Raw genomic sequence first — 23,348 nt, forward strand, 5'->3', positions numbered from 1 at the left:
GTTGTGGTCGAAGGTGGTCGTACACAAAACATACAGAAAGTCATTGTAAATGGCAAAGACCAACACTAATTTGCTTGATATTGTTGCTATAACCCTGGAAACATTGCAGAGAATCTATATTTGCTGGGCTAATGTAAGGAAAGATAGCTGTGCTACTGCTTCTCTAATGCTTAATTGATGCATTGTAAATTTCCTAGGGTGTCAGTTTGTCAAGCTGAATACTAAATTAGAATATGTAATAACCGTTTAAAAATACAGAAACTTTAAAAGATAAATTAAAGCACTTTGGCCTGCATGGTGCTTCTTTGTGTGAGGAGCACAGTCAACATGAGTCCACTGGGGTATTTAGCATTGCTTAGAAATGTTTGCTAGCTTTTTTGCCTCCCCACCCCCCTTTTTTTTTTTTTTCCTTACAAAGTCTTACAGCCTTATTGTTGCAGTGAATCATACGTGTTCCTTTTATTGGCATTATAGGTGCAAGGTTTACTCTGAGTGAGATGAGTGAACTGCACGTATGAGGATTCATTACTCTCACAGAGCTGTAAACTCTCCTTGTTTGTCAAATCAAGTGTGGAAGTTACAGCTTACTTAGCTGAATTTCCCCCTGGAGTATTGGTTTAAAATAATAATATATGATTCAATTAGTTTATTTTCTGTTATGTGTTATTTTACAGATAGAGTGCCTTTTAAGGAAGTGTCTGCAGTGTCTCGAGAATGTTCTGTCACTGAATTTCGTTTGCATTTCCTCTCTGTTGTTCTTTAACTATCTGCATGGAGATAATTTCTGTAGGTGATACACAGCTTTGCTTCATACTCAGCGTGTGAGAGATTAAGAAATACACGGCTGTGTAATTTTAGGTCATCTTTACGCACTGGATAGCAGCATTGCTCCCATTTGCTTATTCCTGCTTAGGCACTCATTGCTTTAGTTTGCTGGAACAGCTGTTCAGTATGAATTTGTGGTGACTCAGACCAAGGAACTAATCTGGCTAAGTTTATATTTTTTCCAGGCCATATTAGTGGATAACAGTTTGCTGTGTTGAAAACAGCTATGCTTAGAATGCATGTAGCCAAAACCTTAATACTGTGCTTATGTGAATTGTAAACTTATTTATTGATATTTACATTTCTGTGTTACTTTTTCATCCATTGTCACCCACTAGCTACTGATTCATAGCTTATCAAAAGAAAGTTATGTAGTTATCTATGGCTTTCAGTCATCCAGAGGATATAAGTTCATCCTATATGTTCTTAAGATTGTTTAAGCATTTTTCTATTGCTTCTTGAAAATGAGGTCAGTTGTTGGGGTTTGGTATTGGTGAAGCTTTAAATATTGTCATATGTTAGCAACACACCCGGTTCCTGTATTGAGCTGGAGTTAACTCATAACCTGTTTGATATCTCTATGTAAGAAGTAAACAATGAAATATTAAGCAAAATGCACCTACAGTACTTAGTGTAACATTTTTCTACCCTTTCTTATTCAGGAATGCAGTTTTTGTGAAGATCCCCGTTTTGCCAGAACTGGAGTATGCATCAGTTGTGATGCTGGGATGTGCAGAGCTTATTTCCATGTGACCTGTGCTCAGAAGGAAGGCCTGCTCTCAGAAGCAGCGGCAGAAGAGGTAGTTCTGGTGTACCTATGGAAAAGATACAATCAAAGGGTTGCATGAAAAGCCTGTGAGGAAAGCCTGAAATGCTGCCCTTCTTATTCACTATTTCAGAGTCAAGTGGTAGGCCAAGGAAAAGAACTGTGCGGAGAGGGCTCTTTGTTCGTGAAATTCTCCAACTCTGACCATCTTTTGAAATGACACAGGAAAAGGAATAGAGAATGTTATACAAAAGTCAGCTTAATATTGTGTAGATAAATGAGGGATGAACTCTAAATCTATTTATTGAACTTCACCTGGATTGACGTGTCACAGTGTAGTATAGTATTCTCTGTTTCATAAACTATACGACTGTCTAAGACTGTACAGATGTCTTAAGACATTTAACTGCATTGCTATTTTTGTGCATTTCTTCCAGTGTTTCTTTCAAATTGTTTATGACTTTCCTTGTAGAAAGAAATTGAATCCACTGCAAACGTTTATAACTTCCTGATACATTTTTAATCCGTGCTCTTACCAGTCATTCTCCTTTTAATATAATTAAAACAGTCCTGACTGCCAAACTTCATTTTGTTTTTTATCATTTTGATTAAGCGTGTTATGTTCACATTTGCACAATTTAACAACTTATTGCTTTAGGAGGTATGACAGGCAACACACTTATAAGCACTACCTGCACTATTGACACTAAAGCTTTTGTTTATGAAAAAACAAACTACCTAATGGTGACCCTTTAAGAGATCACAAAACTGTGTGTATCTGTGAGATTGATAAATAGGAAGATTGCAGTTACCTCAGTGTTCCTTTCCCTAATAAATTATATTAAACAGTGATTCTTCAAAAGCTATGTGAATTTTTTCTAGGCATCTATATTTTCTTGTCTTTTCACCATTAAATTTTTTACACGTTTTCTGTAACTGAAATATTTTTAATCAAGATCTTAAAAAAAAAAACAAAAAACAAACAAACTCATTTGAGGGAGCTGCTTATTTCTTAGAGTAAGTTGTTCTCACTCTGAGAATCTAAATCAAAATAAACATTTGTAAGGAAAACCTGTACAGACTTTATTATTCTGCATATTGTAGGTGGAGCGAAGGAAAATTTGATAGACTGATTATTTTGTAAGATTTTTATTACCTAATGTAGGAAGACTGCTTCAAGTTTTTCTTAATCTTTGTATTTATTATGATGTTCCAGCAGTTTCGAAAATATGCTGGCAATAAAACGTACCTTCTCAAAGTGAATATCATCTTGGCTCAGATATTTGCAAACTACTTGCAGTGTTTGCATATACTAAAAGTTGCTATAAACTTTCAGCCATTATGATGTGCAAATTTGGTGGAACTAAGTAGTAGAAATTGGAACAAAAATAATCTGAGAGATTAATAATCAGACAAAAGTCACTGAAAAGTCATTTGAGGAAATGAAATATATTGACTTTCATATTACTCAGTTGTCAGTCTTTTGCAGGATTTTATGCAAAAGATAACACAGTGAAGCAGTGAGAAGTTAGCTGTAAATGTTATATGTGAAATGCATTTGCATTTTTTTCTGCAATTTTTTTTTTTTCTGGGATGAGAAAATAGTGCAGAAATGAAGTAGCACTGAGCTAATTGCTTAATGCATTTAAAAATGTTCAGGTTCATGCAGTGAAAAAGATGGAAAGACCCTTTATATGGTAAACCATATTAATATGACAGAATTGATGTAGAAACGTGCATACTTGGAATAAAAAAAGTCTGCTTGAATACATGATCTCTTGGCACAATATCTGTGCTTTTTTGAGCCTTTTGACTTTGTATATCTTAACTTAGATTTTTGTTCCTTCTCCTTTGTTTTCTCTGAAACAGGATATAGCTGATCCTTTTTTTGCTTATTGTAAACAGCATGCGGACAGGTTAGACAGAAAATGGAAACGGAAAAACTACTTGGCATTACAGTCTTACTGTAAAATGTCCTTGCAAGAAAGAGAAAAGCAGCTCTCGCCAGAAGCTCAGGTATTATATTTCTTACACAAATGTATCTGCATCAATCATCCATGCTAAACAAGAAAGAAAGAGAATGGGTGATTGCTATTGTTGAAGGGAAATTAAATGTGAAATGTATTGATGGCATGTAGTTCACATATCAGTGAATTATATACAGGTTTGGGCTTCTGAGAACTATTCGCAATCAACTTATTGTCAGCTAGGAATCTATCTTAACTGAATTAAAAAATTGTATTTGTTTGCCCAAATATGGTAATTACATTTTCTTTGTGATTCATAGATTTTTTTTTTTTTTTAAAGCTTTTTTCTATTCGGTGAAAATCTTTTGTTTTCTGTCATAATATTTTGAAATTAGCTGAACAGTTAGGTAGCCTGAAAATTTTCCTTGCGAGATCACTTTTTCACTTATTGTAGAGCTTACTGGAATTTTATGTGCAGGTATTGTCTTTTGTTTTATATGTATTAAGTATTTCTATACTAATATATATATGTATATATATATATACATACTACTGAGTAGGAGATAGCTGAAAGGCAATATCTGTATCCTTGTCTACTGACTGAACCATACAGAACTGTTATTCCATAAGTTTAGCTGGTATACATTGATATAAAGATTTCAGTACTTCCAAGGGAATCTGTGTACCTGAGTTTGTTTAAATGTGTGTAGCTATTTTTTTCCTTTATCTGAGAAGGCTGCACTGAACTCTGTGGACAAATAGTAGCTATGTAGAAAAGCAGCTTGTTGCTTGAAGGAATTGTGCCTGATTTGTTGTTGGCCTTGGGAGATGCTTTGTAAATAATGGAAGAGTGAAATTATGGAGAGAAAAAACTTTTTCTGAAAGTAGAACTGCTGTATAATAACTAGAAAATTTTCACATGATCAGAATCTTTGTTTAAAAAAAAGTATATATTTCTAGTTCTTCAAGGATATTTAAATAGGCAAAGAAAACTTAAATTTAGAATGATCCATGTGTTCATATTCATTCTGAAACAAACTGTCGCAGAAGAATTTTGAATAAAATATTTCTGTGAGGCATTGAGCCTTGGTGTGAGATGATTGAAAGCAAGTTACATAAATGTGTAGCGCTCTCATGTCTCAATTATGTGAAATATCACTATGTAGTGGAGACATCATTATGCTGGATAGTATTCATATCACTGTGGTAGGTATTGGTTCTGCAAAATTAATGTGGGTCCAGTGTGGCTCACACTTGCTTTATTTTTTTAGGCTTTTGGTTAGAGCTCTGCATTTGTTATACAGTGCTGCTAATACTAGTAAGTTCCCTGCATTTTCTTCTCTTTCTGCTCTTTCTACCAAAGCAAGACTCCATGAGTATGGAGTTTTTATGAAATAATTTTTGAACGGTTCCTATGCACTTTTAGAACTCCAAAGATTTCATAATACATACCAGAAATGTTTGATTGGGAAGTTGCACAAAGTGCATACAAAATCATATCTTGCATGTGAATACATATGCATATACACACATAAAGAAACTTACTTCCATGGGAGTTTTAAAGCTTAAGTAAGGTTTCCAAATATTGGTAAATGAGTATGCAGTTGTACAAATAACTTGTGTGTTGCTATGAAAGTGTATTTTTGAGACACGTTTCAAGAGGAGAAGAAGGTGATGCTTGATGCTTTCTAACCCTCACAGGAGTAGCTGAGCTAACGGTTTGGCAAGTCCTGTGTCCCAAAAGAAGGAAAATCCTTATGTTATATATCTGTCTAGAACTGTTGATTGCTGGAAAATATTATATGTTGAAATACTTCCTTTATATCAATAAAGGAATTGTACGTTACATGTATAAAGTATGTAATTCAAAATTACCTAAATACATTCTTACAGTTAAGAATTTCGTTTAAACTAGTCAGTCTGATCTGTCAGCTATTTCTGGAATTGGGCTCTGACAATACGACAACGTTAAATGACTTCATGACTTTCCAAACCGAGCACATCATCAAGTAAAGAGGCATCAAGACCAAGCCATCCTTGTTTGTTCTGGTGAAGAATAAAGCAAGGTGTTAAATGCTTGCTGCTTTTGTTCAAGATAAAAGATTTTGGGCTTAATCTTGTGTTTCTTGGTCGTTAATGTTCGAGATCTAGTAAGGTAATGTATTAAACTGCATCATTAACAAAACCTTAAGCAATGCTGTTTGTAATCAAAGATGTTCCTTACCCATGGCATATATAGAAAAGCAAACTTTTTTGCTTTTGTCTCAGGAGTATTTCATACCATACGGTGGGATAGTAAGATTGGGTTAGCTGCTTCTTTATACTGGCAAATGAACAACTTCTAAGTCATAGTCAGCTGAAACTTAGCCTCTGAAGGTTTGTATATTGATGTCATTTTCTGCCAGACTTGCTGCTGCATAGAGTTCCCACAAGACAATTTTTTCCAACTGTCAGCAACAACTTGATTGATCTGGGTCTGATCTCCCATATGGTCACAAATGTACAGATGTCATCAACAACACATATTGTGAGCTTCTGCTGATTTCAGTTCCCTTTGGGCTAAGGCTTTGGCATATTATAATAAACTAGTTTAACATTGTAAAAAGAGAGGGCATTGAAAAAGGAATTCCTACAAAAGAATGTCATAGGGCAAAAATACTGTTCACCAAATTTTACTGCTCACATAGATCTCAGAGTCACAGAGTTTGGAAGGGACTTCTGGAGATCATCTAGTCCAACTAACCTGCTAAAGCGGGTTCCTTACAGTAGGTTGCACAGAAAAGCTTCCAAGTAGGTTTTGAATACTTTTAAGACATGGACAGTCCACAGCCTCCCTGGGCATCTTGTTCTATTGTCACTCTCAAAGTAAATAAGTTCTTTCTTACGCTCATATGGAGCTTCCTGTGTTCCAGTTTGTGCCCGTTGTCTTTTGTTCTGTACCTGGGCACTGCTGAAAAGAGGCTGGCTCCATCCTCTTGGCACCCATCCAGTAGGTGTTTGTAAGTATTGGTAAGATCTCCCCTCTGTCTTCTCTGCACTGAACAGTTGGAGGTCTCTCAGCTTTTCCTCGTAAGGGAGGTGCTCCAGACTAATCATCCTTCTTGTCCTCTGTTGAGCTGTCTAGAAGTTTCCTGCCTTTATTGAAGTGAGGACTCCAGGAATGTACACGAGCCTTCATATGTGGCTTCACTACAGCAGAGTGCAGGGGGAGGATCAACTCCTTTGACCTGATGGCCAAGCTTAATGTATTTTTGACAGGTCAGCCAAGGTTTTTCCCAATGAGTTTTCATGGTTCCATCAGATTATCAGTTTTGGAAAGGATTGTCTGAAGCCAGCAATAATTCATGTTAATGAAGTAACGTCATCAAGGAATCAGTGAAATCTTTTAAAACCTAGTGAAAGGATAATGCTATTGAAATATGCTTTTTGAAGTAAAATCAAATGTCTGTTAGTGTATTTTTTGAGTCAAAATGTTGTAATTAAAACAGTATTTATTAGATTCTTCAGCTTTTAAACTGAAAATAAGATGCAGTCTCTTTCAGAAGCTTTGGAGCTCAAAAATGATTTTGAATTGTTCCCTTAAATTCTTATTTCATGGAAGTTTTTGTTGTAGGCTCGAATCAATGCCAGACTACAGCAGTATCGTGCCAAGGCAGAGCTGGCTCGTACCACCAGGCCACAGGCCTGGGTTCCCAGGGAGAAGCTACCACGACCACTCACTAGCAGTGCTTCAGCCATTCGCAAGCTTATGCGCAAAGCTGAATTAATGGGAATTAGTACAGACATTTTTCCAGTTGATACTTCAGATACTAGTTCCAGTGTTGATGGAAGAAGAAAACATAAACAACCAGCCCTCACTGCTGATTTTGTCAATTACTATCTTGGTAAGGATCAAAATCGCATATTCTTCTCAAAGAAAAATAATCATTTTGCTGTATTTGTACTTTTTTTTTTTTTTTCTTTTTTTTCTCTAGTATTTCTTTGTTAATAGGCAAATAGGAATTTTTTTTTTTCATTTTTGGTCAGAAACCTTATTGCCCAATATGCAGAATGTTAATGACTTTTCTTTTTAAAGGATTTTGGGAGAAGAGAAACATCTTTCAAACACAAACGGGCAAAGGTGTCAATTTTAAGAGGGGATTGGAAGCTTAGGTGCCTTTAGTATCTTTTTTATGCTTTCCTTAGTGTTTTTGGCATGTTTTTGACGTTGACTGTCCTGTGGATTAGCTGATCAGAGATCACCGTTAATAACTGTACTAGGTTATTGTATACAGCAAAAAGTAAATGTTAGGAATGTTCATTCTGCCAAGGCTGTGTAATAAACCTATAACTGTGTGGGGTTTTTTAAAATTTTTAAATAAAAATGCTCTTTGTTGCTCCACTTTTACAGTGTGTAGAACTTGAAAACATAGCCAAGGCTAGAAAATAAAGAAATTTTCTTTTAAATAGAGAGAAATATGCGCATGATTCAAATCCAGGAGAATATGGCTGAGCAGAGGAATATCAAGGACAAATTAGAAAATGAGCAAGAAAAGCTTCATGTGGAGTATAATAAGGTGAGGAAAAAAGGATAATGAACCATTGTACTGTTTAATATTGCTACTATTAACTTTGATAGCATTTCACTTTTCAAAAAGAATGTCTTAGAAAGAAAAAGATAATATTCGGTCTTTAAAGAAAAGTAATATTTTATAATATTCTTCTTAAAATTTTCTGTGGTTATTGGTCCCCCCCATCTCAGTATACCAGCAGAGTCAACATTGCCTGTGCACTGATTCTTTAATTGTCCCCACAGATAGTTTCAGTAACAAATCACAGACAGAGCCCTCTCCTAAGAGCAATCTTAAGGCTGTTTATTTTTTTGTTCTTAATATGCATTTCATTTGAGACTTTGAGACAACAGGTTTACAGTCCTTTCCTCCATAAATTTCTAACATAGCAGTTGTAATTTAAACTTTTTTTTAATGCACGTGTTTTACTCAATAACTATTTCTTTAACATTTAAATATTTTAAATAGATCATAAGAATGCTTTTGTAACAGATGACATTACAATTCTTGCTCCATTCAGTATTGGACCAATCGGTGATTACTGGTAACAAAAGATAGTGTTGTCATTAACTCTTAAACTGGTAGCCATGTGTTTTAAATGAGAGTGTATGTAAAGGAAGCAGCATGCTCATATGAGTTGCAGAGTTTGAAGGGAAAGGGAGACTGGAAGAGGGAGGCTTTTATCCACATGAAAAGGTTGCATATGCTGTATGATTACTTCCTGAAAAAAATATCCCTTTTCTCTTTACATCCTTTTAATAAATTGTTTCTCCAGTAGAGTGAGTGAAAGTTCTTCAGTATGGCAAATTAGAACTGTAATCATTTTGATGGTCACTTGCTATAATTTTGCTGCTTAAGTGGTAGGGGCAGTACATATGAGACACTGCTGTATTTTGAACTTTACTTTCTAATTTTATTTATGGAATCTCCTTTTTATGCTAAAATGCTTCAGATCATCGTCTTAAAACAGATGGCTGCCCACGTTTTCATTTTAAGTTGCTGAAGAATCACAGTGATCTCAGCTATTTTGATATGCATCCATTTTTTTTCAGTTTTCCAATAAAGTAATGCACCTTTGATAGGTAAGAAGTTAAAGAAATTTTATTAAACGTACTTTAATGATTTCTTTCCTGTTTTTTTTTTCCTTTAACTGCTCAGCTTTGTGAATCTTTGGAAGAGCTACAAAATATGAATGGAAAACTACGGAATGAAGGGCAAGGCATTTGGGCTCTGCTGGGTAGAATCATTGGACAGGTTGGTTTCATTTTGTTTTTATAGCTCATAGGTTGACCTAGTTTTCCAAGGGTGAACGTTTTTGGTTCTGCATGTCACTTTTGTGGCCAAATAAATTGATTTGATCAGACCTAGGCTTCGTTCTCTGGATAATGTTCCCTGATTGAAATGTATAGACTCTGCAAACCACTGGAAATCTGTAGTTTAATTATGTTGTAGTAGCGATCTTGTTTACAAAATTCTTGTGTTTGTTAGAACTGATTGACCTGTCATCTTTCTGAATCTGAACATGAAACACAAGTTAATCTCACCATTTTTGTCCCTATGTTGTCTTTGTTTACTGCAGGCTTCAAATGTTATGAGAACTTTGTGGCTTATATAAGATACACTATGTACATGGTTGTTTTTCAAAGTGGACAGAGTAGAGTATTTGGTAAAAATGAATATAAAAAGTAGGAGAACAGAAGATTTGAATTATTTCCTGTTGCCAATAGTTATCTTTTTTTCCCTTTGATACAGAAAAGATTCCCTTTGATGTAGAAAAGAGAGAACAGTATTTATGTGTTTGATATAAAAAAATATTAAATGACAGTAGACATTTTAGCTTTCAGAGAGAGGTTGAAATGATTTTCTCTTACAATTTTAAAAAAGATTGAGTAAATTGTTCATTGTGAAAATGCAGATAAGCATAATTTTGTGATGACTTTTGCTACTGCTTAGTTTGTGGTGCTGTTCAGGAAATGAAACTTAGCCTTTGTTTGTGGAGCTTTAGTTCATACTTTGTTAATGTTCTTTTTTTCTTGTTCTTTTTGGTCAGCCTATTGCTCCTACATGTGAAAAAAATACTTCAAGCAATACATTGCATTGCGTCTTTTAGATAAGGATTTTTTTCTCCTTTTTAAGATGGGTTTGAAAAAAGTATTCACAAATATATCTCCTGATGGCAAATGTTACCAAAAAGAAAAAAAAAAAAAAAAAAAAAAAAAAGAAGTAGAACTCATTTGCACAGCTTGCATGACTTTTTTTCCAGTTGGTTGAACAGATGCAGACCCATGGGGCTGCTGAGAAATGACTTTGATAGATGGCTGCTGTCTGGGAAGCCAGCGTACTGCAGATTACTAGAAATCCAAAGAGAATCTTGTCTGCTTTGTGGAAGGCTTGGTCCAATAAGATAATTTTTCTAATTAACCTATTGAGCATCAGTGTAGTAGGAATGTTGGGTGAAAAGCAAACTGTCTTACCATTATTCTGTCAGTTCTGTGAATTTTGCTTTCCTTATTTCTACTTGGTAGACCTATACATATTTGTCCTTTCTTCTGTCTTAAAGCTTGAAATTATTTTTTTTAAGTGCTAGTAGTTCATTGTGCTTACTAAATTGAAAAATGAATATAATAATACGTTATCCCAATATGAATTTGTATTGTAAACATCTGTAGTTGCTTTTGTTTGCAAAATAGCTGGCTGAGCCATTTCCTATTCAGTTTGAGTCCTGTTCTTCATGTATTGAGATTGGAATGAAATTCTTTAAAAGTCCCAAGACTTATTGTACTGTGTTTGTTCATATCCAATAGAAATTGAACATACCTGCAATTTTACGTGCTCCTAAGGAAAGAAAACCAAGTAAAAAGGAAGGGGGAACACAAAAGACATCTACGCTCCCAGCTGTACTTTATAGGCAAGTAATGAAGTCTTGACAGAATGGATACTTTTTTTTATTAAGTTGCAGTTTCAAAAAATTAGTGAGAGAAAATAGTTTGTTTAAATTTTGATTAACAAAATGCTTCAGAATTGTCTTAAATGCTTTATTTCTGAAGGCTATGTTGAGGAAGTAATCATTTATTCCCCTTAGCATACATCAATGAGCTTTTCCTTTGCTAACATAATAGCAGTGCTTTGAGAACAAAGGTAACTTTACAATTGATTCAGTCTTTTTTTAATGTGTGATACAAAATTTTTAACTGGTTGTATTGTGTTTTTCAACGTAATCATCCGTATTGACGATTTTGTGAACTACTATTTAGTCACTGGCTGGGTGCATAATGTACCTATCATATAAAAATACTTTTTATTTACTTTTTATTTGGACTGTCATGCTTTGGGATATCTCGTTTTTCAAATTTCCCTACTTGTGGGTTTTTTTTTTGTTTTTTTTTTTTTTACTTCCAAGAAAATATTCACTTACTCTAATGTACACGTTATTTCACCTGCTGTATGTTTATAAAGCTACTGATGAGATTTTAAGTAACCTTAAAGGTGGTGTATATTCTAGGATATCTCAGAACATGACCATACTCTTGAATATATTTATCTTGCTGCCAGCTGGGAAGTGGCAGTCAGTGGCTTATGGAGAGGGCAGCTGTCATTCCTCTAACCACAGAATATAAACAGTATCTTGCCCAGCTATTAGGATAAACAAAGAAGATGTAGAAGTTGATAAGTTGATTCTAGTATTGTGAGAGGCTGAAATCTTGAGAGCATGTGAGAGGGGTGAGGATTTCACGATTTTACACATGTAGACAAACAATGGAAGTTACATTCTGTTTCATTCACAGTCTAGTCATTTAGCTCCTCCTATAAGAAGATCAATAAACATCCGATCCTTTGGAAATAATTGAACGAAAATATTAATTCCATTAAAATAATAGTAGTGAAATGTAATTTTCTATTAGCTGGTATATTACCTAGTGTAATAGCAGCACAGACCTGTTTTGAGGTCTTTGCATTATTGAAATAAGTCTGATTACTAAGACTGATAATAGTGGTATAGTTTCTCTGTTTAAGTATTTGGATGGTAAAGATAGTATTCTTTTCCATTTGCCATTAATATGTTTTGTCTGATTATCAAGTAATTGCTCACTGGTTAAAAGTCCTTAACAATTAGATTGAAGATCTCTTTATTGTTAACTACATTAGGTGTCTTTTACGTTTTACTGTATATAGGTAGAAGTTCCATAAAAATAGTTATGCACTTATGTGAAAGTAGTTGCCACATGCTGATACTGAAACTGTCATTTGATCTTTGTAATTTCAAATGTAATTATAATGTTTTTCTACTGCCTACATTAAAAAGTTGTGGAATTTGCAAGAAGAATCATGATCAGCACCTCCTATTACTGTGTGACACTTGTAAACTCCATTATCACCTTGGTTGTCTGGATCCACCTCTTACAAGGATGCCCAGGAAGACCAAGAACAGTTACTGGTAAGAATGCAATTGGTTATTTATCTTACATTACATCTGTACTTAAACTAGGACATAAGCATGAACTAGCTAACAAATTGTTTTAAATTTTGCTATCTTAGGTTAGGGTTATTTTATTTTCAGCAGGAATGACTGCAGGTAAAATGTAATGTGGCAAAGATTTCTTATTAGTGTCCTCATACAAATAGGTTACAACTTTACTTTTCTTAGCTTTTGCTTTCTGTGATTGCTGATTATGATATGTAATAATATTAGAAAACCACAGGAAATGAACAACTTGGTTTTGTTTGTCTCAGGGCACAGATACACAGCTCTTCTGTCTAAATATTTAAGAAAATACTTGCAAGTAATTAAAAGTAAATTTATTAGTGGTAAATCATTTTATTGCAATATAGGAAATCTTGGGTTAATTCTGTCTTCTGCAATGGCAAAAGCACATGTATGAATGTACTTACTACAGTTACGTTTCCATGAATTAAAATTACTTTTGTGGAAGTGGAGCAGAACAAAAGCTAAGTGTTATAATAGAGAACTGCTAAAATGTAGAGGTGCTGATTTCTAATTGCACTAGAATTACTGTATTACTCTCTGTTCAGCATGTTTCTGAAGTGCTCTGAAGTGTGTTGGGAACAGTTTTTATCTGGAAAAAATTTAGTGTACAGCATCTCTAGGAATTGTCATCACCTAGTCTGAATGTTAAGATACCAGATGAATATATACTAAGAATTCCTTCTGAAAATACAATGTAGCGATTATAATCGAGAAAACTCTGCTTCTATTTTTTTTTAATATATCACTTACATTTTTCTTTACAATTCCAAATAACATCTAAATGATATTTTCTGCTTTATTTTGATGATATATTGTGTGCAGATCAAGGTGGCTGATACCTGAAATGGGAAGTCTCTTTTCTTTTTCTTTGTTTTTATCATAATACAATACAGCCTGAATTTATACTAGTGAACTTAATAATTTGAGATTTACTTGAAAAGCTGAAAAGCTTAGATTCACTCACTAAATTTTTTTCTGAACGTAGTTTCCCTTAAATTATTCAATACATGATTTTGGACTTCTGGCTATTTTAAAGAAATTCTAATCATATCTTTGGTCAAATTTATGAAGCAGTTACTTGGAGATTTTTTACAGGATGTTCGGTTTTTTTTTTTTTTTTTTTTTTTTCTCCTGCTTTTTAACTTGAGTTGAAAAGGCTCTCTAACAGCCATTGGTCAAAGATGTGAAACTGTAATTCTCAATAGGACAGAATAGGACAGGTAGCACATGCTTTTATTTCAAAGTTCTGACTTATCTTTGTTGTTAATTCATGCTTCAGTTATACCTCAGATCACAGAATTTGCTTTTACTTCTAATTAGTTAAGACTTATTCTAGAGAGTGAGATTATAGCAGACAAATTGATCTGTATTGATTACATTCTTTTCATCGTTTACATGCCTTTATGTATTCTTTTCAGGATCAGTAGAGAGCACATTGAATGGACCCTTAATCTAAGTTGGAGTTCAGCAGGTTTTTCCCTCCTGCTGTTGTGAATAAATTTTTAATCTTTTGATTAAGCAGTGAATAAAAATGCAGATTTTTTTGATGTGCTTTCCAGATATTTCTGTAGAATATAATGTGAATTTAAGCAAAAGGTTAAGTAACAAAATGGCTATTGTGGGAAATTCCTTGAAATGTTAGACAAGTTGAAATATTTTATTTGAAGTGATTAAAAGTACTGACTTTAATCCACATTGAAAACAGGAAATAGTTGAAAATTTTCTTGATTTTTGTTTTCCATTTCATTATCACTGGTAATAACTTACTTTATAATTACTGAATTAAGCCTTTATAAGAGGTTTGGCAACAAAGCTGTCATTTAATTTATACCTGTATATTTATTTAATCTTTGGTTGGTTTAGAATGAGGTTATTCCATGGTTAATTGTTCTTTATTTTTGTCCATTTCATGCTCATTGTTTTTTTTACGAATTTACATTGTGGCTTACAAAAATGGATTTTGGAATTGTTGAAATAAATCCACTATTAAATGTAAGAAAAAGATTAAAACCATGGTAATATTTAAGGGCTAATTCATTAAAGAAAACCCAAATTATAATTTCAAAGTGTTTCTAGATGTCCTGACTTCACAAAGATAATTTCAAAATGTTCCTTTTTGTTTTATTGGTAACGTAGGCCTTGTTTTATTGGTAACGTAGGCCTTAAGTTTTCCATTTTTATCTATTTCTAGGTTAAAATATATATTCATGCTCTATTTCCTAAAACTTTGCAAGAAGAAAGCACTCTTTGGTCTTAAGGTGCTTACCCTAAAGTAAAATGTTTTCATGAGACTTAAAACGTTTTGTGGTATGAAAAACAACAACTTGTATCTGCATCATGAAGTTATGGCGGTTGTAGTAATACCATGGTAGTGTTATCTTTGTTGATGGAAGGAAATGTTTTTTGTATGACCAATACATAAACAGATGTCTGAAGATTTGAATAATGCCATTACTCATGGGAATAAAATGTTGCAGTTCCTTCATTTAACTTTTGTTTAAATTTGGCATTTGTATTTGCCTTTGAAAAGATGTAGAAGCCTTTTTTTTGTTGTTGTTTTCACATAAAAGGAAGCAAGAAAGCAGCATTATTATCAGTGTGAAAGCTCTCAGAATTATGTATTTAATGGTCATTTAAGGAAGTCATACTTCTGTTGAGTAGGTTTTTATGTTGAAAGTGTTTTTTTTGGCTGTCAAATCTCTTGTCATGTTTAGTTGATGTCCAATAATGTAATGGAATTTACCTTACTTATACTACAAGAATTTTTACAGTAAGTTTAAAAAAGAACAGAAAATCACATCTGAAATATAGGAAACTTCTGTTAAGCCATGCTGTGGTGCTTTGCTGTAAGACATGGATAGTATGCCCAGAACATTATGTTCAGTTATGGTCTCCAGTTTTCTACAGGGGGCAAATCTATTTCAACATTTTAATGTGCAGCTTGGAGTAAATCACTTGCTGCTTTGCAGTTCGCATTGCGGACCATGGAACATGGTTACTGCATTCTTTTCAGATGAGTCCAGAAGATTATTACATTAACTACTGATTTTCCCTGAGGCTAGATTAAGCAAATCCAGAGTAAAAGCAAAACAAAAGCCATGTACAGAAATAGAATCTTCAGCACTGTTGTTCCTATCAAATTACTTGTGCTGCATAGCAATACTTGCTAATTAAGACATAGTCTGAACAGATGGGAAGATGACCTGTTGTGATAGGTTCTCAATTCACTGATTGTCATTGAAGAGACAAAATAAAATGAACATGACTTTAGTATTGCCAGAGAAGGAATGGGAGTTCTGTGCTTTCTATGAATATATTGGGATTAAATAGCAGAATGGAAAAAAAGAGTGCTTTAAATTCAAGAACCGTGTTATAAACCATAATAGGAATTGAAAGTTAAGAAGATTGTTTCCAACATAGAAGACTGTATTTCTGTAATAGCTTTTCTGTGGATCCTTTGGGAGCTAACAACAAAACAACTTTATAGCTTGACTGCTTTATAAAAGAGTTGATAAGATGTAGTTACCTGTGATAGTAGAGGCTATTTCAGTAAATTAAGAGTTTCCTTGGAAGTTCGTGCTTATAACTTTTTTTCCTCTTCATCTTTGGTGTATTAGTAAGGTTTTGTTCTGTGTTTACCCCCTACCTCCCACCATGCTGTGGTTTTGCAGCTTTCTTTTTGTGTAACTTCCTTTCTTCTTTGATTGCTGTGAGACTTTTACCACCTGTTTCAGAATAAGCTTTGTCGTAGAAATGGAATTTCAGAAACCTGCAGGAAGTATCTTTGCTTTTGGATTAAATGCTTATTATCTTCTCCATCAAAATTACAGTAACATATTTGTGTTTAAATAGAGCCCTGGTGAAATTAGAGTGCCTTACAGGTCTACATAGTTTGTTTTCTGTGCAATTGCCTGAGCGTATGGAGGGAAGAGTAACATGTCTTTTCCTTTTAGCAGTTTACAGCTAAACAATGGGAATGTTAATGATACAGAATGTCAGATTCAACAGGCTAGGTTACCAGCTCCAGACATTTTCGTAAGATCCCTGTCACTGCTTTTTCTTTTATAGAACATTTTTAATGCAGTTCTTTAATTATAGTTGTTTCATGGCTTTTTAAATTATTATTTATTTATTTTACGTACAGTACATGCTTTTACCATAATAGTGGGGATTTTTTTTTGTTTGTGAGAATTGCTCAGAATAGCACTTTAGGAACAGTTTCACATCTATTGCTTACGTCAGTGTAAGCAGATCATATCAAATGATTTTAGTTGTGCTTTCCATATAAATGTGACTGATGCTGCAGTGTCAATGAAGGGCTGACTTTCTTGTGATTTGTTAATGAAATCTTCATACAGTGATAACTTTCCTGCCTTGTCTGCCTTGTAGTACTTCTGTTTTTCTAGATCAGTAAATGCCACTAGCACTATCATGTGGTCTGAAGTGCGTTAACGATAAGAAAGATTAATCTTCATAACATTGTAATGCAGCAGCAATTATCTGAATTTTACACATGGAAAAATTAAAGCAGAAATTTGTTGATTTCACCAAGGTCACACTAGTAATGTCTCCTCAGTCCAGGATTAGACCCTCTGCAATTTAACTTGTTAGCCACTGGTTTGTCTAGCAGCCTGCTATTGCCTGTAGCTGTAGGTGTAGCTAGTTGTTTAATTTGATTTGATTCCTATTGGAATAGACTGTAAGACCATCAGTGGGATGGACTTCTTTTTTGTCCTTTTTTTTTTTAGTTGGTATGTTAAAAAATATATATATATATATATATGGAAACATATATCAGAAGTAGCCTTTGTTAAAAATGCCGTATAAAGGCATTTTGTATGTAGTATTTCTGTTGAGTTGAACAGGAATTGGAATTTGGACTAAAAGCAATATACCAGTAATCAGCAATGGCATTTCAAATAAAGGCAAGACTGTTAGCTTTTTAAGATCGCATGAGTTGAAATTACAGGAGCAAAACTGTTTCTGTTGACTATTCATAGATGAAGAAGTCAGTACATACACAACACTTATTCTTTTAGCTTGTTGCGTGATGGGCATGATTTCTCTCAAGTGTTTATTAATATTTAACTACAAATAACGAAGTACATTTATTTTGGTTTGTCTCCTTGCAGAGCAAATTTGCAACTTCATTTAGATAATGTATGTATCCCTTTTAATGCTAATCAATAGCAGGATATTTTCATTTTTTAGTTAATACAATTAAAGAAATATTTTGAGTATACAAAAACAGTGATGAATTAGAATTTGCTTGAGAGGTTTTATAGTTTGAATTGAAAAGTATATGTGAGGAAAAAATGCAAATCCTTTATCATCAGTTTACCCATCCTCCATCGGGATATCATTTTTTTTAAATTGTCATTTATGAAAAATTTATATTCATTTATGAAAATTTATATTCATGGTATTTTTAGTTACCATCTGCTTTTATGACTTTGCGTAAAATGAATCATTTCTGCAAATGAGAACAAAACTTGATGACTTCCCATCTTGTTATTCCTGTCTTGGAGCTTGTAAATAGCATTTCCTCAGACAAGGTATACTTTGAAGTTCAGATTGTGATTAGATACTTTCTCAGAAATTCAACAGGCATATTTTTTCAACATATCGTTCAAAGATTGTTAATGCATAACTTTTTCTTAGATTTAAAATCTTCTCCCTTCGGAAATAGATTTTACAGTTGATTTTCAAAGTGGATATTTTTTTCTAAATCCCTGCTGCTCAAGACCACTCATCAGAATGATGTCATCAGTGTATCATTGTAGAGATTAAACTACAGCAGCGTTTTCAATAATTGATAGATTACAAGTGAGTGAATACAGTTAAAAGTAAGGATATGGTAGAATTTGAATACTGAAACAAGGTTTTATTCTACTTCTAAAATCTTGGTTTTTCATAATACAAGAACTGTCGGGGAAAAAAAAAGCACAGCACAGCAACAGAGCATTTTGCTGTTTTTATGCGCAGATGAGTAAATTATCATGCCTTTGAGAGATTCTTTTAGTTGCTATTGGCCCTACTAACTTCTTTGAAACCCAAACCCTTCTTTTTTTTTTTTTTTTTTTTTTTTTTTTCTACCTCAAAAACATTTGTTTTTGTGCTTTTGTGACTGCAGTTTTAAATAAAAAATCTTTCACTTTGCAGGCAGTGCTCAGAGTGTGACCAGGCAGGTAGCAGTGACATGGAAGCTGATATTGCCATGGAAACCTTACCAGATGGGACCAAAAGATCACGGAGGCAGATTAAGGAACCAGTGAAATTTGTTCCTCAGGATGTACCACCAGAACCGAAGAAAATTCCTATCAGAAATACGGTAAATAATAGCTGAGTTACTGTTATACTTTGTATTCATAATAGTTTTGTTTAAAATAACTTATGTTTTGGGCATCTTGAATATTATGTAATAACTTTAAATATAAAAATATGGATATAATAATTTTTAAGTCTAATGTTGAATAAGACTTTATTATGTGTGTTGAAAATGCAGTTTTGCTAAAGTAAATAATCATGTGTGATACAGAACTCTGAACTGAAGAGTTGTGCAAGCTTTTCCAGTAATCTTGCTCTCTAAGGCCCTTGTTAATTACAGAAAAACAGAAGGTTCTGTTTGCACTTAAGCTTATCCTTTACAAGTATTTTTTTGCCTTAATAGTGCAGGCACTTTGTTCTCATATGCTCAGGTAGATATACGTTACAATTGAAAAGTAACTTATTTTTTGTGTGTGAATAACCTCCAAACTCACTGCATAAATTATCACAAGACCTTGTGTGTCACTTCCTTGTCACTGTGTTTGCTCTTAACTTTTCTGCTGGATGGTGCTGTGAGTTTTTTTTCATTCATTTTTGTTTGGTAATGGGTTTTGGGTTTCTTTTTTTTGCTTGCTTTATTTATTTATTTATTTATTTTAGAAGAACTGTTGCTTCTTAGGCTCAAGAAATACTTTTTTTACTTGAGAGTAGAATTTAGCATTAATCTCTGTATTCCATTGTGCTTTTCTAGTGCTCTACTGCTTAAAATTTTGTTCTACTCATGCAACAAAGTTTTTTATGTGGGCTTAGAGCTTTAAGAATAGAATTGTAGAATCACAGAATAACCTGAATTGGAAAGGACCCATAAGAATCAATGAGTCCAACTCCTTACTCAAGCCAAAACAATTAATTTAGCTGTAACTATTTGGACTATTTACAAAATTAAATTTTATGAATAACTGAGCATCTACAGAGCAGAAACCTTTTTTTGTTCCCTTTCTTATCATTGACTGAAAATTCCCTTTTTTTTCTTACATGTGAGAATCATTAGGTTCTTAACAGTAGTCTGGATGAGTTAGACTGACTGCAGTCGTGTTCATACAGAAGAGAGACAATCTGGTCTTCCTGTTTATTGAACTCTTAACATCTCTCATTTTTCTTCTTTCCCATGTCTAAACCTAATATAGTGGTAGGGGTTAGAGATTCATGATTATGGGAAATAAAAGTATTGCAGGAAAGGCATTCTATCTAGTAATAGCAGGGTGAATAGAAGGCATAGTATGTGTATCTATAGGAAAGCAATCTTGCTCTATGTTGTGATTTTATGATTTTTGTTACTGGCATTCCATGTCATGACATCATGTACTGTACTGGGAGTTAGAGCTAATGCTGTAGTTCTGTGGATTGACAGTAGTTCTGTGTACCTTTCTCAGAAGAGTAGAAACTACAGTTCTCAGAAGACTTTGTTATTCCATTTCCATTTTCCGTTGAGAAGGAAAGATAAAAACTGACTGAGAGTCACAAGACTGTTCTCTTTTTGCTTGTCTCTGCGGTGAGTGCTTCCTAGCTGTCTTGCCTGTAGCACATTTTCTCTCATATTAGTCATGGAACTAGGCCAAACCAAACTGGAACCATGTGAGTTTATTACTCTGCTTATGTGATACTGGCCCAGTTTCTTCTGTGGTAAGTGCAGAGAAGTTTGTGTAGTTGTTCTTAAGTGCATCCTTCACTGTGGTGATCTGTCACTGGTGCTGCATGGGAATCTGGTACCTCCCCTGTTAACGCCCATGATAGTACATAACACACAGCTAAAATTTACTTTGAATGGGCTAGTATGTTGGGAAAGTATAACATTCCACTGCAGAAGAATTATGGCTACCTATCTGGTAAATACTTTGTTCCTCTGTTTGAATTTTTAGGGTGTCTTTCAGTTCTCTCCAGTCTTTTAATTTTCTACAAAACACAAATTTGAAAGATACGTTGTCGTATTATAAAGTTATCTCTGATTAAACTCTTTAGTTCTGATTGTTTAGCTTTCCTGTACTGGCCTTTTCTTTTTTTTTTTTTTATTATTTTTCATTTCACTAGTATTGCCTTTTGCTTAACTGTGGAAGAGAAACTTCAGTCTTGATACCTTGCTTGTTTCTTTTTCTGAAATCTGCTGAATTCTTTAACGAGACTAATACATTGAGGTGGTGTAACAAAATGAGAAGTGTTGATCTTGGAAGACATAGTAGACACCTCCAAGTTGTATGAGATTCCCAGATACCTTCGTTGTTAGAAAGGAAAGTTATATCTGATTATGGAGAGAACTTCTCTGTGGTATGGTTTAACAGTGATGACCAGATACTTGGTGTCTCTTTTGTGTATTTCTTTGTATATTTACTTGGTGTAAATATTTTAAAATTCAGAGGGGAAAAAAATGAATAGTTTGAAAATATGTTCATTTCACAGTTCTCTCATCTTAATATCTCTGAACATTTTATTCAATTTAATTTTGTTTTGCAATAAATTGGCAAGCCCACTTACCTAGCAGTGTGTAATCATCTTTGTGCACAGTTATAATCAACAAGTGCAATTAGAGACTGTTGAATTGTATGTTTGTTGCTCTTAAGGGAATTTCCATGTGTTTTGCATAAACTTATTTTCAGTTGATTCAACTGTGAGAAGGCTTTTGTTTTGGTGTTACATACCCCAAGGAAAGAGAATGTATCTTACCTGTTTCAATTTAATTATAGCCGTTTATTGCATTTGACTGTTTTTTTTTGTTTTTTTTTTTTGACACAAATTGTGGGTACTATTTTTATTTTGATAAATTTGGATTAGGCAGTATTAACTGATATCTATAACAATTTTACTTGCATTTGTAGGAATAAGTGATTAATTCTTGATGTTAAGTACATCTAACGCTGTACTATATTAAATAGACAATCTTCTTCTAAATTTTATTATTAATTTGTCTTGCAACTAGTATTTGGTAGACATGGTAAAATACAGGCTTTTTCAAGAATAATTGTAATAGGATTGTTTGTTTTTTTTTCACATTTCCATCTGGCTATGAAGAATAAGATGACAATTGGGAAATATTAAGAATTATACTATTGTTTCTTATTTGATCTATTTATGTGTATTTAAGTTAACAATGACTAATACATCTATTGAACTTCTGTATCATCCTTAACCTGTATCATCTCTTCTACTTTGCTTTGTCTGAACTTAGAAGTATTTTCAGGGTATTCTCATTTTGAGTGTCTTAACTGCTTAGCCTTAAGTCTGTCTCAAGTTGCTTCTTAGCAGAGTTTTAGAATGGAATGCTTTATGTTATTTTTAATGAGGTGCCGTTTCTTTCTTTCTTCAGTCTGCTTGTGCAGAAACGTGGCTCATAACTAGTTGCTGGGCTGGGAAGAGCTGTGAGTTATACTTATTTTCCAACTGGTTGAGAGGGAAGTAGAGACTAATGAAAATGTAGGTTTTCTACTAGGACTGCACTGTTCAGCCTAATCTTAAATCTGAACTGGGAGGACCAGAGACCAGTGGCAGTTAGGAATACACTGGTATTCACAGCTTCTATATAATATTGTAAATATACTCTAATATTTCAGTCTCTTAGGTTTCACAGGGTTTGGAGTATTTGTATCAAAGAACATTTATGTCAAGAGCAACCATTTCAAAGTAAATGAGACACCATTGAGAATGTGCAGTCCTTCGGACTGCATTGTTTTGGAGAGAGTGCCTAGCATGTTTTCGTGAAAGAGGAAGTTTATGAGAACGCATTTCTTTCTTTAAACTTGCCTTAAAAGATCATGTGAGATCATACATAAATGCTCAAAGGTAAATTTAAAAATCAAAGTTCTCTGAATTGGGGTCCAAACAAATGTTTATTGAGTGTGAATAGACTAGGTATTAGGTCTTCAGTCTATTGTATAAGAGCTGAGTTTGCAGACACAACATAAGCAGTGTTTTTGCTTATACAATTCAAGCCTTATTCAGTAATCTTAGTAATTGTTTAAGCAATTTTCTGGATTTCAGTAGATAACTTTTCAAACTAGTTCTATTTAAATCCATAATCCTTGTAATTCCAATTTCATACTTGTATAAGCTTCATAAATCATTATTGCTGCTGCTAGTGAATAGCTAATTTGCATAAACTGAGCTATCTCAACACTGTTGTTTTTTTTTTTTTTTTTGTGAAAAAAAAAAAGCTGAAGGTGTGTTTTAATGTTTGCTCTCAACCTATAGTTTTTTCATGTTGGATGTTTTTGTTACAAAGATTAAAAGAAAAGACTGTCTAATAATATGTGTTTCTAAGAGGTGCAGCTAGTACTTTAGAACAGTAAGCTGAGAGATTAATCTGTTCTTCTGTACCATTATGTATGTGCAGTTTATGAGAGCCCTCATAAGATTATCCTTATTAACACAAATCAGCTTTGTATAAGTTGTAGCTTCCTTTGATATCCTCAAATGAAAAAGAAAGCACAGGTGATTGT

The 23,348-nt window shown here is 33.6% G+C and overlaps 1 protein-coding gene across 8 annotated transcripts in view; it reads left to right on the plus strand.

Annotated features, from left to right (window-relative positions):
• Positions 1–23,348, plus strand: part of PHF14 (PHD finger protein 14) — a 152,587-nt gene that overhangs the window by 27,530 nt on the left and 101,709 nt on the right. For all 8 annotated transcript variants that reach the window (XM_052696939.1, XM_052696938.1, XM_052696940.1 and 5 more), the window contains exons 7-14: positions 1,488–1,625; positions 3,461–3,607; positions 7,172–7,442; positions 8,008–8,114; positions 9,267–9,362; positions 10,913–11,016; positions 12,412–12,543; positions 18,757–18,925. In XM_052696939.1, the coding sequence (XP_052552899.1) occupies positions 1,488–1,625; positions 3,461–3,607; positions 7,172–7,442; positions 8,008–8,114; positions 9,267–9,362; positions 10,913–11,016; positions 12,412–12,543; positions 18,757–18,925 (1,164 nt within the window). The remainder of the gene's footprint in view (positions 1–1,487; positions 1,626–3,460; positions 3,608–7,171; positions 7,443–8,007; positions 8,115–9,266; positions 9,363–10,912; positions 11,017–12,411; positions 12,544–18,756; positions 18,926–23,348) is intronic.

The sequence above is a fragment of the Tympanuchus pallidicinctus genome, unplaced genomic scaffold (genome assembly GCF_026119805.1).
Source record: "Tympanuchus pallidicinctus isolate F22 unplaced genomic scaffold, pur_lepc_1.0 scaffold3, whole genome shotgun sequence".
Classification (NCBI taxonomy): domain Eukaryota; kingdom Metazoa; phylum Chordata; class Aves; order Galliformes; family Phasianidae; genus Tympanuchus; species Tympanuchus pallidicinctus.